The sequence below is a fragment of the Oncorhynchus masou genome, chromosome 15, assembly GCF_036934945.1.
Source record: "Oncorhynchus masou masou isolate Uvic2021 chromosome 15, UVic_Omas_1.1, whole genome shotgun sequence".
Taxonomy (NCBI): domain Eukaryota; kingdom Metazoa; phylum Chordata; class Actinopteri; order Salmoniformes; family Salmonidae; genus Oncorhynchus; species Oncorhynchus masou.
In genome coordinates this window covers 30,426,851-30,444,344 of record NC_088226.1, presented here as the reverse complement: position 1 = coordinate 30,444,344, position 17,494 = coordinate 30,426,851, and the positions used below count along the sequence as shown (strand labels likewise).

The window sequence follows — 17,494 nt, the reverse complement described above, 5'->3', positions numbered from 1 at the left end:
TCGCCGAAGTCAAGGATCGGTAGGATGTTCAGCTTTACGAGGGTATGTTTGGCAGCATGAGTGAAGGATGCTTTGTTGCGAAATAGGAAGCCGATTCTAGATTTAATTTTGGATTGGAGATGTGTAATGTGAGCTTTGAAGAAGAGTTTACAGTCCAACCAGACACCTAGGTATTTGTAGTTGTACACATATTCTAGGTCAGAACCGTCCAGAGTAGTGATGCTAGATGGGTGGGCAGGTGCGGGCAGCGATCGGTTGAAGAGCATGCATTTAGTTTGCTTGCATTTAAAGAGCAGTTGGAGGCCACGAAAGGAGTGTTGTATGGCATTGAAGTTCATCTGGAGGGTTGTGTCCAGAGAATGGCCAGAAGTATACCGAATGGTGTCGTCTGCGTAGAGGTAGATCAGAGAATCACCAATACGGCTTCACAGTTGTCTTTTATCAATGACGGTTATGATATCGTTTAGGACATTGAGCGTGGCTGAGGTGCACCCATGACCAGCTCGGAAACCAGATTGCATAGCGGAGAAGGTACGGTGGGGTTAGAAATGGTCGGTGATCTGTTTGTTAACTTGGCTTTCAAAGACTTTAGAAAGGCAGGGTAGGATAGATATAGGTCTGTAACAGTTTGGGTCTAGAATACCACCCCCTTTGAAGAGGGGGATGACCCGGCAGCTTTCCAATCTTTAGAGATCTCAGACGATACGAAAGAGAGTTTGAAAAGGCTAGAAAAGGGGGTTGCAACAAGTGCGGCAGATAACTTTAGAAAGAGAGGGTCCAGATTGTCTAGCCCAGCTGATTTGTAGGGGTCCAAATTTTGCAGCTCTTTCAGAACTTCAGCTATCTGGATTTGGGTGAAAGAGAAATGGGGGAGGCTTAGGCAAGTTGCAGTGGGGGGTACAGAGCTGTTTACCAGGGTATGGGTAGCCAGGTGGAAAGCATGGCCAGCTGTAGAAAAATGCTTATTGAAATTCTTGATCATCTTAAATGTATTGGTGGTGACAGTGTTTCCTATCCTCAGTGCAGTGGGCAGCTGGGAGGAGGTGCTCTTTTTAAAAAATATATTTTTTTAGAGGGAGGATCCAGCTTAATATTGCAGAAAGAATGTTTCTTCCAATGTAATTGTCTGCATCATTTCCAATCCCCCATATTGTTTTGGTAAATATATATATCCACACTCGCATACATATACACATATATACATACACATACCTATATAGACACATTATTTTTTAAAGAATATACCTTTATTATTATTCCCCGCAAACCCTACCGCCGATCCCCCAATTGGAGTAAACTAATATACAATTCTGCTTTTACCTTCAATTTATACATCTTATACACATTTTACAGACACAGTCTACTTTACAATAGTTCTCCCTTGTTTGTTCTTAGTCCTTCCTCTATTTCTGATGTCCATCCAGTTTGATTTCTATTTGTAACTATGCTATTTCACAGAAGTTCCGAACCTATATACATTTTCCAGATCCCGTATGCTTTACATTGTTTATCTTGTTATTAGTCCCACCCTTCAGCTCCATTCAACCCCTCCCATCTATCCCTCAACATCATCCATTTCGGATTTCTATTTGCCATATATTTCTCAATTGTGCTGTGATGCTTCACAAAAGAATTGACCTACAGATTGTAAATTAAAAATAAACATTTTTGCTAAAATAATTATTATATTATTGATTGATTGACTATGGCTTTTCAAATCACCCAGTGTTGCTATCTGTTGCGTTAGTTCTAGGCAAATGTTGCAATTCTTCAGCCGTTCCTGGACATGTGACCAAAAACGAGCTACATATGGACAATACCAAAATAAATGATCTAATGACTCTGCCTCCTCACAGCAGAATCTGCAGAGCTGGGAAGATTGTATCCCCCAAAAATATAACATTCTACTAGTTGCAATAATTTTGTATAGTAATTTATATTGAAAAATTTGAAGTTTTGAAACCGGCGTTGTTTTGCGTACCAATTCATAAACCATGTGCCATGAGGTGGGTACATCAAAAATCTCTTCCCAACTATTTTGCAATTTATATGGCACAGCTGTCAGTTTTTTTGGTTCTTAAATTAAAATGGTATATGTTTTTATTTATCACACTTTTCTTTAACCATTTATGTTCTTTAACACATGGCCGACGTACAAGTTCCTTACTTTTTCCCCTTCTATTTGCCTCTTCCATTTTTGTGGTAATGCTGCAATTAATTGGTTGTAATATTGGGTAGAGCAGACATTTCCATATGTCTGTGTTAGCTGTATGTGTGACATAACACCACCAGTCCTATTTATGATATCATTCACTGAAATGATACCTTTTTTTTTATTTCTTCGATAAATATTTTTTTTTTAATCAATTAGTATATTTGAATTGAACCACAATATTTGTTGTACTATTTGTTCCATCCTTTCAGGTGGATTAAACTGAAATTGCAACCAAGGCTTGTTTAAAAAATAAAGATATTTTGAAGATGATTTCCTTTTCAAACAACCGAAAGTGAGCAGGTGTAATCTGAATAAAGGGGAAAAGTCCCTTCCTGAATATAGGATGAGACATTCGTAACAATTGACTAGAGAACCAGTTTGGATTTGAGAATAACTTTTGTATGACTGATGCCTTTAGTGAGAGGTCTAATGTTTTAATATTTAATAATTTCTGCCGACCAAATTCATATTCGTTATATAAATAGGCCCTTTTAGTTTTATCTGGCTTGCCGTTCCAAATAAAATTGAATATTTTTTGTTCATATAATTTAAAAAGCAGGGAACTAGGTGTAGGCAAAACCATAAGCAAATAGGTAAACTGATATAACTAAGGAGTTAATCAGGGTGATTTTTCCACAAATAAACAGGTATTTTCCTTTCCATGGTAGCAAGATCTTATCTATTTTTGCTAACTTTCTATAAAATGTATTGGAGTGAGATCATTTCTTTCTTTTGGGATTTGTATACCAAGTATGTCCACATCTCCGTCAGACCATTTAATTGGTAAACTACATGGTAATGTAAAATGTGCATTTTTTTTGTGATCCAATACGTAATATGGTACATTTATCATAATTTGGTTTTAATCCAGAGAGGATAGCAAAATTATCTAGATCCTCTAAGAGGCCGTGGAGAGACTCCAATTGTGGTTTTAAAAGAAAACATGAATCACCAGCGTACAATGACACCTTAGTTTTTAAGCCACGGATTTCTAATCCCTTAATATTATTGTTTGATGTAATTTTAACAGCTAACATTTCGATGGCAATAATAAATAGATACGCCGAGAGTGTTTTACTCCTCTAGATAGTTCTACATGGACTTTGCAGTGTCCCAGACATGTTTGGAGTTTGTGCTACAGGATGCAAATTTCTGTTTGAAAATGTTTTGTGCTGGTCAAGGGCAGTCAGGTCTGGAGTGAACCAAGGGCTATATCTGTTCTTTGTTCATTTTTTTGGAATGGGGCATGCTTATTTAATATGGCGAGGAAAGCACTTTGAAAGAATAACAAGGCATCCTCTACAGATGGAATGAGGTCAATATCCTTCCAGGATACCCAGGCCAGGTTGATTAGAAAGGCCTGATCGCTGAAGTGTTTTAGAGAGCGCTTGGCAGTGATGAGGGGTGATCGTTTGACCGCGGACCCATTATGGACGCAGGCAATGAGGCAGTGATGGCTGAGATCCTGGTTGAAGACAGCAGAGGTGTATTTAGAGGGCAGGTTGGTCAGGATGATATCTATGAGGGTGCCCGTGTTTACGGATTTAGGGTTGTACCTGGTAGGTTCCATGAAAATTTGTGTGAGATTGAGGGCATCTAGCTTAGATTGTAGGATGGCCGGGGTGTCCCAGTTTAGATCACCTAACAGTACAACCTCTGAAGATAAATGGGGGGAAATTAATTCACATATGGTGTCCAGGGCACAGCTGGGGGCTGTGGGGGACACGGACCTGGATAGCATTACAGAACTCTGCAGGCTCTCTCTACAGTAGATTGAACTCCCCTCTCTTTGGCAGTTCTATCTTGGTGGAAAATGTTGTGGTTGGGGATGGAAATTTCAGAATTTTTGGTGGCCTTACTAAACCAGACACTGCTAGGACATCAGGGTTTGCGGAGTGTGCTAAAGCAGTGAATAAAACGAACTTAGGGATGAGGCTTCGAAATGTTAACATGCATGAAACCACAGCTTTTACGGTTAGAAGTCAGCAAATGACAGTGCCTGGGGAATAGAAGTGGAACTTAGGGCTACAGGGCCTGGGTTAACCTCTACATCCCCAGAGGAACAGGGGAGGAGAAGGATGAGGGTACGGCTAAAGGCTATAAGAACTGGTAGTCTAGCACGTTGGGGGGCAGTGAAGAAAAGGAGCAGAATTTTGGCCGTGGTAGAAAAGATTCCAGGCTCAATGTACAGGCATGGGTATGGTAGGATGTGAGTACAGTGGAGGTAAACCTAGGAGTTGAGTGACGATGAGAGAGGTTTCATCTCTGTAGGGACAGGTTAACCTCTCTGGCCCACCCGACACGCTAGCGTCCCACCTTGCCAACAATAAATGCAAATGCGCAACGCCAAATGCTAATATCACTCGTTAAAACTCAAACGTTCATTAAAACTCACATGCAGGGTACTCAATTGAAGCTACACTCGTTGTGAAGCCAACAAGTCAGATTATTAAAATGCTTTTCGGCGAAAGCATGAGAAGCTATTATCTGATAGCATGCAACACCCCAAAATACCAGAAGGGGACGTAAACAAAAGAATTAGCGTAGCCGGCGCTACACAAAATGCAGAAATAAAATATAAAACATTCATTACCTTTAACGAGCTTCTTTGTTGGCACTCCTATATGTCCCATAAACATCACAATTGGGTCTTTTTTTCGATTAAATCGGTCCTTGTATACCCAAAATGTCCATTTATGAAGACCGTCAGATCCAGGAAAAACACCGTTTTTAAACGCAACGTTATTTTTTTAAATTAAAAAGTTGCCTATAACCTTTGACAAAACACTTCAAACTACTTCTGTAATCCAACTTTAGGTATTAGTAAACGTTAATAAATGATCAAATTGATCACGGAGCGATCTGTATTCAATTGCAACAAGTTTGGAAAACGTAGTCCACTTTCCCCCTTCCATTTTTTCCTGCTGTGTACCCGACGAAAGGAAGTGCCTATTACTCAGATGACCAAGGATTTAGCTGCATAGATTTCACAACACTGGCGACATCGTGTGGAAGCTGTAGGAACGGTAAGCCCACCCCTATCTATTATGCCTTGCAATAGACAATACAGAGACTGGCGGATTCATTTTTTCTTTGTCGATTTTGTGATCAGGTTTCCTTGCAATTCTGACCACGAAACACGTTCTGTTATAGTCACAGACATCATTGAACCAGTTTTAGAAACTTCAGAGTGTTTTCTATGCACACATTGTAACGGTTTTCATGCGGTGAAAGAGAGTCGGACCAAAATGCAACGTGTAGATTGCAATCCATGTTTAATGAACAAACGTAAACACGAATCAATACAAATACTACAAAAACAAAAGAACGTAATGAAAACCGAAACAGCCTATACTAGTGTAAACTAACACAGAGACAGGAACAAGGACACTAAGGACAATCACCCAGGAAACACACAAAGAATATGGCTGCCTAAATATGGTTCCCAATCAGAGACAACGATAATCATCTGACCTGATTGAGAACCGCCTCAGGCAGCCATAGACTAACGCTAGACATCCCACACAACCCCAAGACAAAAACACACCACAATAACCCATGTCACACCCTGGCCTGACCGAATAAATGAAGAATAAACATAATATATTTTGACCAGGGCGTGACACACATACTAATCATATGCATATACTATATTCCTGGCATAAGTAGCAGGACGTTGAAATGTTGCGCAATTTTTAACAGAATGTTGAAAAAAGTAGCCCGATCTCTAACAGGTTTTAAGCCAGGTGAGGTCTCTGCAATTTTGTGGGGTGGGACGAAAGATCTATCTAAGGCATTTTGAGTGAGACAGGTGAAATAAAACAGTAAAAACTAGCCAAGACAGCAGTAGACAAGCAATCACAGGTGTTGATCAGGAGAGCAAAGACAATAACGGGTAAATGGTGATGAATGGGCAGAGCGGGTCAGTTGGGTACATACAGGTAAACAGAATGAAGTACCGTGTTATTCAAACAGTCCAGTCTCCGGCGTACGGCCATCGCTAGAGTACTAACCACCGGTCATGGGATTCATCATTACGCACACCTGTTAATCACGATTCATACCTATACTCCATTACCTACATAATCTCCTCCCCTTTATTTGTCACTATCCCATGTTCACTCACCAGTTGGTATTGTTCTTGTGTATCAGTGTCCTGCCTTATGTTAGCGGTGTGTTTTATTAAAACATTGCACCTGCTTCCGACTCACCGCCCCATCATTACACATAAGGACAACTCCGAATATGCTATTCTTTTTTCTGAAATAGACTACATTTTCTTCCTATCATTCTTCTTTAGACCTGTCTAAAATAAATAATGGATTTATTGTGAAGCTGTAGGCTATATTACATGGATTTATTTTACGTTTTTGTGTTGAAGCCAGGAGATGATAAATGTTTCATGTTAATTAACGGTCAATTATTTTGAGACCGACAGTTAGTTGTTTGACAATCACTGGCTGAAATGTTGTGACCACAACAGCCCTAGTGGTGTATAGTTGGGTTTGGGGAAGGACAGAGGCAGAGCAGTCGTAGTGATGATGGTACTGTAGTTAGGCAGGGACAGAGCAGCCATTCTGTGATCCTCTCTTTCCCAAACATGGCTATCACCTCTAATCCCATGGAGATTATCCCCCCCCCCCCCGTGCCACACAGGAAGAAAGCATTAGTGCTGTGTACTGCTCAGAAACCCCTGCCGCCTCCCTGCCTGCCTGCCTGCTACAGAACGCTGCAGTATTCCCCACAGAGCAGAGGGGATTTCACATGGATAGCCAGCCTGCGCTGCCCTTTATTAAGCTGCTACTGAGGGGTCAGCTCTGCTCTGCTCTTCTCTCACCCACCCGTTGTTTGTTATAGCTAAAGTACTGCTACATACAGTACCAGTCAAAAGTTTGGACATACTTACTCATTCATGTTTTGTTTTTTCAATTTTTTAAATATTTGTTTTTACTATTTTCTACATTGTAGAATAATAGTGAATACATCAAAACAATGAAATAACACATATGGAATAATGTAGTAATCAAAAGACATTTTAGATTCTTCAAAGTAGCCATCCTTTGCCTTGATGACAGCTTTGCACACTCTTGGCAATTTCTCAACCAGCTTCATGAGGTAGTCACCTGGAGTGCATTTCAATTAACAGGTGTGCCTTGTTAAAAGTTCATTTGTGGTATTTCAAATCAATCCCAGAACAACAGCAAAGGACCTTGTGAAGATGCTGGAGGAAACAGGTACAAAAGATTCTATATCCACAGTAAAACGAGTCCTATATTGACGTAACCTAAAAAGCCGCTCAGCAATGAAGAAGCCACTGCTCCAAAACCTCCATAAAAAAAGCCAGACTATGGTTTGCAACTGCACATGGGGACAAAGATCGTACTTGCTGGAGAAATGTTGTCTGGTCTGATGAAACAAAAATAGAACTGTTTGGCCATAAAGGTCATCATTATGTTTGGAGGAAAAAGGGAGAGGCTTGCAAGCCGAAGAATACCATCCCAACCGTGAAGCACGGGGGTGGCAGCATCATGTTGTGGGGGTGCTTTGCTGCAGGAGAGACTGGTTCTCTTCACAAAATACATGGCATCATGAGGAACGGAAATTATGTGGATATATTAAAGCAACATCTCAAGACATCAGTCAGGAAGTTAAAGCTTGGTTGCAAATTTCTTCCAAATGGACAATGACCCTAAGCATACTTCCAAAGTTGTGGCAAAATGGCTTAAGGACAACATGGTCAAGGTATTGGAGTGGCCATCACAAATCCCTGACCTCAAATCCCTGACCTCAATCCCATAGAAAATTGGTGGGCAGAACTGAAAAAGCATGTGCGAGTAAGGAGACCTACAAACCCGACTCAGTTACACCAGCTCTGTCAGGAGGAATGGGCCAAAATTCACCCAACTTATTGTGGGAAGCTTGTGAAAGGCTACCCAAAACGTTTGACCCAAGTTAAACAACTTAAAGGCAATGCTACCAAATACTAATTGCGTGTATGTAAACTTCTGACCCACTGGGAATGTGATGAAAGAAATAAAAGCTGAAATAAATAATTCTCTCTACTATTATTCTGACACTTCACATTCTTAAAATAAAGTAGTGATCGTAACTGACCTGAGACAGGGAATTGTTACTTGGATTAAATGTCAGGAATTGTGAAACCGAGTTTAAATGTATTTGACTAAGGTGTATGTAACTTCTACTGTACCTAGTCCCTCACACCTCTTTCTTTAACACCTCCAGTTTGGGTTTTGAGGAATAGTGTGCCATCAAAATGAGACATGTAGTGGGAAAGACATTTGATCTTTCCATAGGCACCCTCTCCTGGGCCAATGGAGACAGCTCTCTTGTGATCCCCACGATACTGATTGGCTGATGTCTTGTCTTTCAGGTGAATGGAACAGAAGCAGATTATGAGTATGAGGAGATCACCCTGGAACGGGTAAGTAGGAGGAACATCACATCGTAGTTGTTACTTTAAACCCATCATCCATGGCTAACGTTTTCATAAAATAGATGTATCTTAAATTAAAGAGCCAATCACCAGTTGAAACAATAACAAAGTGAATTCCCTGCCACTGTTTTGGTAAAAAGCTGAGGGATGTGGCTGGAAAAATGTAGTCACTCTCAAATTCAAAGACAGAGCTAGGGATGACCATTCATGATATCACAATTATAGGTTTAACCATGTTTTAAGGCCATACATTGTATGTTTACATTTAATTTGTTTCATAAAAACGGCGTAAAACAAGCCTATATTTTGGGTTCTGATGGGATATGACAAAGCTCATGAGGCATTTGTAAGTTATATTCTTTAAGAATCAATGGGTACATATCATTAATTTGTAAGTCCAAAAATGGATGTAGCAACTCCTGATTGTCCCTTTAAGGTTTTAATGCAAATTAAAGGTTTAAAATAAATTGAGGGTCTATATTTAAATGTAAAGGTTTAAATTTGAATGAAAATTAATTTAAAAGGTTAACCATGCAAGATATGTCATTTATATTTTCATAGTTTCCAGGGCTCTCAGTCTTACTATATCATGAAAACGCTGTGTGTCAGGGAGCAGGGAGAGGAGAGATAGAGAAGGGAGAGGGGGAGAGGAGCAGGGAGCTGTTTCTGTGTCTGCCTGTAAGGCTGCAGGGCTCTCTTTTCTTTCTGCTGTGACCTGATTCAGCCACGATCTGCGCTACATCAACTTCACTGTTAAAGATGATGAGACACACATCAGAGACGCGCACACCACTCCTAACCACAACCACACACTAAGCCTTAGTGTAGGCAATAAAGTCAGGCCCTATACTACTGCTCTTAAATGTCACCGACCTCCTTGATTCAGTCTTATGTAGAACAATTTGAAATTGTGTTTTTTTACATTGGATAAAAGCAGAGACACAGAGCTACAAAATGGTATATCATATACTGCATTTGAGGAACAATTGGGAAGTAATTCTGATTTGAAAGTTGATAAACTTGTAATTTCACTTTTGAGAAAATGGCCTTTGAATGCTTCTTTGTCTACACCCATTCAACATTATTCACACCCTCTTAAGCTTTAGCCCCACCCATCTCTTTAAGGGTTGATCTGAGCCTTCTGTACAAACAATAGCGGTCAAGCTCATAAGCTAACTGGCCAACTTGCTAGCTACTTCCAGACACATGAGAGAACAGCTCACAGAACATTACTCACCCTAGCAGAGCTGGTTAGGCTGTTTTTATGTTATTCAGAGTGTTTGCTACTGCAACTGTGCTGTCAGATTGTCCGTTGTAAATTCAGAGCGTTTCGCTTTCGTAACATTCAGAGCATACACTGGACGCTCTGGAAGAGGAGTAGGGTTGATCCGCGCATTCTGACCTCACAATGGCAGTCAAGCACCCAAGCAAACTGGGTAATATTGGCTAGCTCGCTAGCTACTTCTAGACACCCCCCTCTGACCATTTTACTCACCCTAGCCGAGCTGGTTAGGCTTTTTCATGTTATCCAGAGTTTTGGTGACTGTAAGTGGGCTGCTGGCAACAATTTAATTATACTTTTCTGGGAACTTTTACTGACACCGGCCATATTCAACGGGGGTTGAGCGTTCGTAAATTCATCAGTTATTCTCTGGCACTCAAACGAGAGTGCTCTGAAATCGAAGTAGAGGGCCAGAGTGAATTTACAATCACAATCAAAAAGGTTACTTGCATAGTGGAGTCTTTTGTTAAAACATGTAGCTAGCTAGGTAAACAATGAACTATAATCTCAACTCATGACATTACTACCCTGCATGAATCTGCAGGTAGCTAACCAACCAGGATCAATGTTAGCTAGCTAACATTAGGCTATAACTAGCCAAGCAAATGGCTCTGAGATATGAATAATAAGATCATCCATGCGAGCCAGCCAGCTAACGTTAGCTAGCTAGCTAAAATTACACTAACTTGGAATGAAAACAATTTTCTGTCAACATTCGAAATGTGTAATATCTGAAAATGTAGCTAGCTAGACTATCTTACCCTTTACATCATGGTTGGACACTTCTCCCTGTCACGGATGCCATGCATGGTTGCCCTTAGTTTGAAGATGTAACCCGGAGACAGGTGTTTTCGCCATCTCCTTAGCTATCATACTCTAATTCCACTGATTTCAAAACTCTGTCCTCCAGAAAGTGGGAAGCAAGACTTATGGCGTTCCACTAAGCAATGAAAAAAATGTAAAGCCACTTTAGACAGGATTACCTATGCATACTGACCAGCTCTAATAGACAGAAGCGTGCTATATGGCAGACCAATCCGAACTCATCTCTCGGCATGTCCAGCCCACTCATTATCTCAGCCAATCATGGCTAGCGGGAAGGTTGCCTGGCTTTTTCTGTGGCTAAACCAACTAGGCTCGGAATTTAACTATTTTATTTGTATTATAATGAAACAGCAGAGACCAGGTCTCGAACCCTCGACATTCGAGCCCGTGGTCCGGCGCGCTATCGACTGTGTCGCAAAAGCATGCGCATGCGACAGTCGATTTCCACGCTTATAAACCCAGGGTCGTTACAGTATTTACAGATGGCATACAAGTTTGTTATAAAAGCACATGAAAGTTCAAATGTTCCAGAAAAACACATTTTGATAAAAACAAAAGAGATTACATTCAAATTGCTCTTGTGTGAAGTAGTGACCTTCGACATAGGCCTAGTTTCCTGAAATGTTCACAAATACACACTATACTACACTGCCACTTTGAAATCCACCCCACCATGCCCAAGTATTCATTCTTGAGGAGGGTCCATCACATGTATTAATTGGCAAAAAGATCTTTAATTTAAGCGATATAATAAATGATCCGACTGATAGTTTCACCAACAAAATGTTTTTTTGCCACTACATAAGTCAGGATGATATTTTTGCGTATTGATGACAATAAATCAAATTCATTTCATAAATAAATTATATTAATAGTTTCAATATCATGTTAAGATAATGAAATGCATTCTGAGATTCATTGTGCAAATACTCTCCAAAGAGTTGTTGTTTCTGTCATGTTTTAAGCGACAGTTGAGCTCGCTGTCAAGAGACAATGGCCGAGAAAAACAAATAAAGAGAGAAAGTCGAGAATAGAAAATCACGAATTTAAAAAGCAACAATGTATCAACACAAAAGTGGAGGCCAAAAGAGGAAGGCCAAAAATTAGAAAGCTAAGGAGGTGTCAAAATGTGTTAAATTAGATACATTTTTCAAACGCAGTTCAAGTGCAGCCATTGCTAGCACAAGCAATGTAGCGGGACCAGAATAGGATGTAGGTTTATCATCGCCAGCATCAGCTTTTAGCGGGTCAAGAGAGCCAAGGCCAAGCTGTTCCATCATGCCAGAAGAAGCAATTTTGACAGAGGAGGATACAGGTTGTCAGGTATCAGTGGATATGACCATGATCACAAGCCAGGCCGGACAAGCTATCCCCGGGCCGGACCGGGAGGAAGAGGTGCGGGGCGAGGCTAGAATCGTGGCGTTTGAGGAAACAGTTGTAAGTGGGACAGACGGCCTTTTTACCTATCCAACTGACAGGGGCATTATGCAACAAATACGGATGCAAAAGTTAAATAGCACATTATTGCATTAGGCTCGTGTAAGCCTACTGGCCCATTCCCAAGAGATGATGAAAGGCTGTGTTTTTCAGAGTTGTATTGCACCACTACAACCAAGGCTGGAATCAAATTACAATGTACTATGTTATTCGACCAAGCTAGATTGCGAGTAGTGTGAGCCTTGCTGGCTGTTCGGAGATCGGAGTGCCCCTTGTCTGATGCGTGGGTGAATTGGGGTGAGAGATTGGCGTCATCTAACATCCAAAATAGCATGTCACGAAACATCCCAGATTCACATGGGTGTCTGTTTGGTATATGACCAATGGAAGCCCAATGGCACTATTGACGTAGAGATGGAGAGAGGCGTGCGTACGCAGCAAACTTCTGGCGACAGGTGTTGGAGCGCATAGTTAACTCACACTTGCATCATGTAATTTGGCTTTCAGAGGGCACCGTGAAAGCTGGGGCAGTCCAACAGTGGGAATTTCCTCAGTGTAATTGACCTGCTGTCATTTTACGACCCAGTTCTGATATAACTTTTAGAACGCCCGCATGATCCTTTAACTATCTCAGTCCTCAAATCCAAAATGAGCTGATTGATATTTAAGCCGAGCGAGTGAAGTGTGACATTCAGGGAGAGATGCAGAAAGCCCCATTTTTAAATATTATTATGGACACCACATCGGATGTGTCCAAGTAGACCAGTTGTCAAGTTTATCGCTATGTGAGAGTGATAAGGGATGCAAATAATGTTGCCCCAGATCTGACCATCACAGAGTCGTTTTTGGGATTTCTGGAGACTGCTGACACATCAGCAGCTGAGCTTCAACATAAAATCCAGGGCAGCATAAAGGAAAATGGGCTGAATTTTTCAAAATGCCGAGAGCAGGGGTATGATGGAGCTACTGACATGAGCAGGGTCTATTCGGGTGTGCAGGCCAGAATATTAGAACGAGCCGCTTGCTGTTTATGTGCATTGCGCAGCGCACAATCTTAACCTGGCTCTTAACGACTCTGTCAAAAATGTGCCAGAGATTAAACCGTTTTATTATACTTTTGAACTGTTACACACCTTCTTCTGGTATAGCATGAATAGATGGTCAATGTTGAGTGGTACATTTTTATTTTGCATCAGAAAAAGAAAGTGTAACTCTAAAACGACTGTCCCACCCGCTGGTCATCGAGATATGATGACCGCCCTGAGTTACAGATATGTGGATGTAGCGAAGGCCCTCATCAAGATTGTGCTTTGACGTGACAAAAAGGACGAGATGGATGATGCAGGAGCACTGAAAAATAAAAGGTTTTTAGACTTAAGGTTTTAGAAAATGTGAACGTCGTCTCAGCCTACTCAAGGACATGATGGAGGTCCTGTCCGGATTCCGACAGGATTTCGAGAAGGCCACAGTCACTGCAAAGACCCTTGCCGACAAATGGATAGATCAGAACGCACTTGAAGACACTCTGAGAAGGAAGGCGAAGCTATGCGAGGACGAGCGACTGTCTGATGGGAGAGAAGTTTTAGAGTCAACGTCTTTAATGCAAACCTTGACAGCGTTATCCATCAGCTGTCAAACATATGTAAAAGTCTGCGGGCAACACCGAGTCTGTTTGACTCCATGCACCCCACTACCCTGGCCAACGCAGATGATGATGCGTTCTGCGAGACAGCCAGCCGGCTGGTAGAACATTACAGCAAATATATAAAAATAGCAAAGCACACTACAGTGAGAGACCTGGCCAAGATGATCATTGTGGATTACAATTCAGTCACCGCTACATTTGGGGAAGTAGTTACAGCGATGCTCCTTTTTATGACTGCATGTAACGGTAGCCAGGGCCGAGCGCCCCTTTTCCAAACTGAAAATAATTCAATCATACCTGAGGAGCAGCATGGGACAGGAGACACTGAATGGGTTGGCCATTCTGTAAATTGAAAACACCAGGGCCAGGACCATGGATTTGAATGCCATAGTCAACGACTTTGCAGAGAGCAAGATCTGTCGAATGCCAATCAAATGAGTGAGTAAGCTTGTATTTTTACAGGGCAGGCTACCCAGACAGTCTATATAAATCAAGATTTATTGAGATTAGTTTATATTGCTTGTCAATCTACGACTATGCACGATCTGTATTTGGATACCATGTTCTGGTGCACGGCCGCTGAGCCATTTCAACGTCATCAAAGCCTATACGTTTAACTGGGCTATAAGAATAATAGTAAGCACATACGCATGACATACTGTTATGCTGCCATTTAAGCAATCTGTTTGAATTCTCCACTTGATTGATTTGCTGGTATTTTTGCTATAGACCTCTGAGGGGGGAAGACCATTTGAAATACCGGTCAGTTTTGTCAGTTTTCCCGCCATGCATGACTTCAGCGAGCATGTCCTGGGTCATTAGCTGTGTTTCCGTGTTTCCGTCAAGAGATTGATCTACATATGTTTGTTTTATAATATAGGCTATTGCCTATTATTTGCAGATAAAATAGGATGTTTTTTGACCGCTTTGTGCTCTCCGTGGTGCTGATCGATTTATACGGGTTTATTTCTGATCGCGGTCCATGGTGCTGAATGTATTGACTATATTGCGGCCTCTCTGGTAACGGCTTCAAATGTGCCCTTAGATTAGGTTCTGCTCTGCTGTTACAATGCTTAGTAATATTAACACACAGACTTACCAACACAATTATTTAAATTTTAAGGGAAATATGGGGGGTGATAGAGGCCCATATTTTTTTGGGGCACCTCGTGCCCATCATGATATCAAGCTACGCTACTGGTCCTTGCTATGTAGTTTAATATAATACCATATAAGTAATATAGCCTGTATTTTTCCTTATTTGAAGTAGACATGGATATACCTGTATATACTTACAGTATATACCTCAGGTCAAATTATGAAATTCAAATGATGGAATAGAAATGTTTTATAATTGTATTTTAAATTAACAGAACAGTATACTCAATGTTGTACTTGAATTACTTTATTATAACATTGCAGTGCATTTACATACAGTACCGTTCAAAAGTTTGGGGTCACTTGTTTTTGAAAGAAAAGCACATGTTTTTGAAAGAAAAGCTAATTTTTTGGTCCATTTAAAGAACATCAAATTGATCAGAAATACAGTGTAGACATTGTTAATGTTGCAATTGACGGCTGAAACGGCTGACGACATAGACGTACGGATGCCCATTATCAGCAACCATCACTACTTTGTTCCAATGGCACGTTGTGTTAGCTAAGCCAAGTTTATCATTTTAAAAGGCTAATTGATCATTAGAAAACCCCTTTGCAATTGTTAGCACAGCTGAAAACTGATTAAATAAGCAATAAAACGGGCCTTCTTTAGAGTAGTTGAGTATCTGGAGTATCAGCATTTGTGGGTTCGATTACAGGCTCAAAATGGCCAGAATTACAGGCTCAAAATGGCCAGAAACAAAGACTCTTCTTCTGAAACTCGTCAGTCTATTCTTGTTTTGAGAAATTAAGTATATTCCATGCGATAAAATGTTAAGAAACTGAAGATCTCATACAACAATGTGTACTACTCCCTTCAGAGAACAGCGCAAACTGGCTCTAAACAGAATAGAAAGATGAGTGGGAGGCCCCGGTGCAAAACTGAGCAAGAGGACAAGTACACTAGAGTGTCTAGTTTGAGAAACAGATGCCTCACAAATCCTCAACTGGCAGCTTCATTAAATAGTAACCGCAAAACACCAGTCTCAACTTCAACAGTGAAGAGGCGACTCCGGGATGCTGGCCTTCTAGGCAGAGTTGCAAAGAAAAAGCCATATGTCAGACTGGCCAATTAAAAGAAAATATAAAAATTGGCAAAAGAACACAGACACTGAACAGAGGAACTCTGCCTATGACATGTAGCAGTTGATTTGAACCAAACCCATTTCTCACTTCTGCCCCTCTATGTAGGGTAACTCGGGGTTGGGCTTCAGTATTGCGGGGGGGACAGATAACCCCCACATTGGAGAAGACCCCAGTATCTTCATCACCAAGATCATCCCTGGAGGAGCTGCAGCTCAGGACGGATGCCTCAGGTTGGTAACACCACAGTATATGGTTGCATGATCCCAATCGCATTTCAGCCTATGAACTGAATCACATTGCAGCTTATGGGTCCAAGGGAGTGAATCACATTAACTGACCCCTGTTAATTCTCCCTGTGAAGTAAATGACTAATATATTTGATTCTCCTGGGTAAAGAATGAATGACTGATGTATTTGAGTCTCCTGGCTGCAGAGTGAATAACTGATGTTTTTGACTAACCTGGCTGCAGAGTGAAAGATTTATGTATTTGACTCTTCCTGCAGAGTTAATGACTGATGTATCTGACCAAGGGTGAATGTAGAATTCATTTATTCCTTGTATGCTACCTCCTATGTGTGCGTGCAGATGCACCCCAAAAATGTTCTGGCATAACAGGCCCTGCCCTGGATGTTCTGCCGTCGATGGGAGACAAAACATTGCCACCCCCCTCCTATCCACTCTGAACGAGCAAGGTGTACAGCAGAAGCATTTTTTTTCCGAAGAATAGAACATAATAGCAGTCCAATTCATATTCCTATACTACAAATTAAAACATATTTAACACATCTGGTTAGTCAGCTATATAATCAGTTCAATGTCCGTAACATATTTTCACTGATTGCACTGATTAAATCACAAATGTCTCTATTCAATTCGGTTTTTATATTTCTTTGTGCGCTGAATGGGGAAAAACTGCTTGCAATCAAGAGAAAAAGTCTCTCAGAAAAGTCTCACGAGAAAGGTGGATAATGAAAATAGAATTTTCAGGGAAGAATGGACTGAGAAATAGGCATACCAGAGTGTGTTGTTTGCAACAAAACGGTTGTTGTTTGCAAATAATTAAATATTATGAATTTAACCATGGCAACTTCAAAGGTTACCTTTTCACCCAATTTTAAGCTTCAACGGCTGGCTACTCGTCCGTTGCTTAACCCAACAACAGAAGTGCCCATTAACCTGCCCATTAACATTGACGGGGCTGCGGTGGAGTGAGTCGAGAGTTTCAATTCCTTGGTGTCCACATCACCAACAAACGACCATGTTCTAAAACACACAAAAATAGTCGTGAAGAGGTCACCGCAACCCCTTTTGACCCTCAGGAGACTAAAACGATTTGGCATGGGTCCCCAGATCCTCAAAAAGTTCTACAGCGGCACCATCGAGAGCATCTT

At 41.0% G+C, this 17,494-nt stretch overlaps 1 protein-coding gene across 2 annotated transcripts in view; it reads left to right on the top strand.

Moving 5' to 3' along the window:
• The window catches only part of LOC135556138 (discs large homolog 1-like protein), a 219,995-nt gene that overhangs the window by 109,479 nt on the left and 93,022 nt on the right, over positions 1-17,494 (top strand). For both annotated transcript variants that reach the window (XM_064989076.1, XM_064989077.1), the window contains 2 exons: positions 8,607-8,657; positions 16,208-16,332. In XM_064989076.1, coding sequence (XP_064845148.1) covers positions 8,607-8,657; positions 16,208-16,332 — 176 coding nt within the window. The remainder of the gene's footprint in view (positions 1-8,606; positions 8,658-16,207; positions 16,333-17,494) is intronic.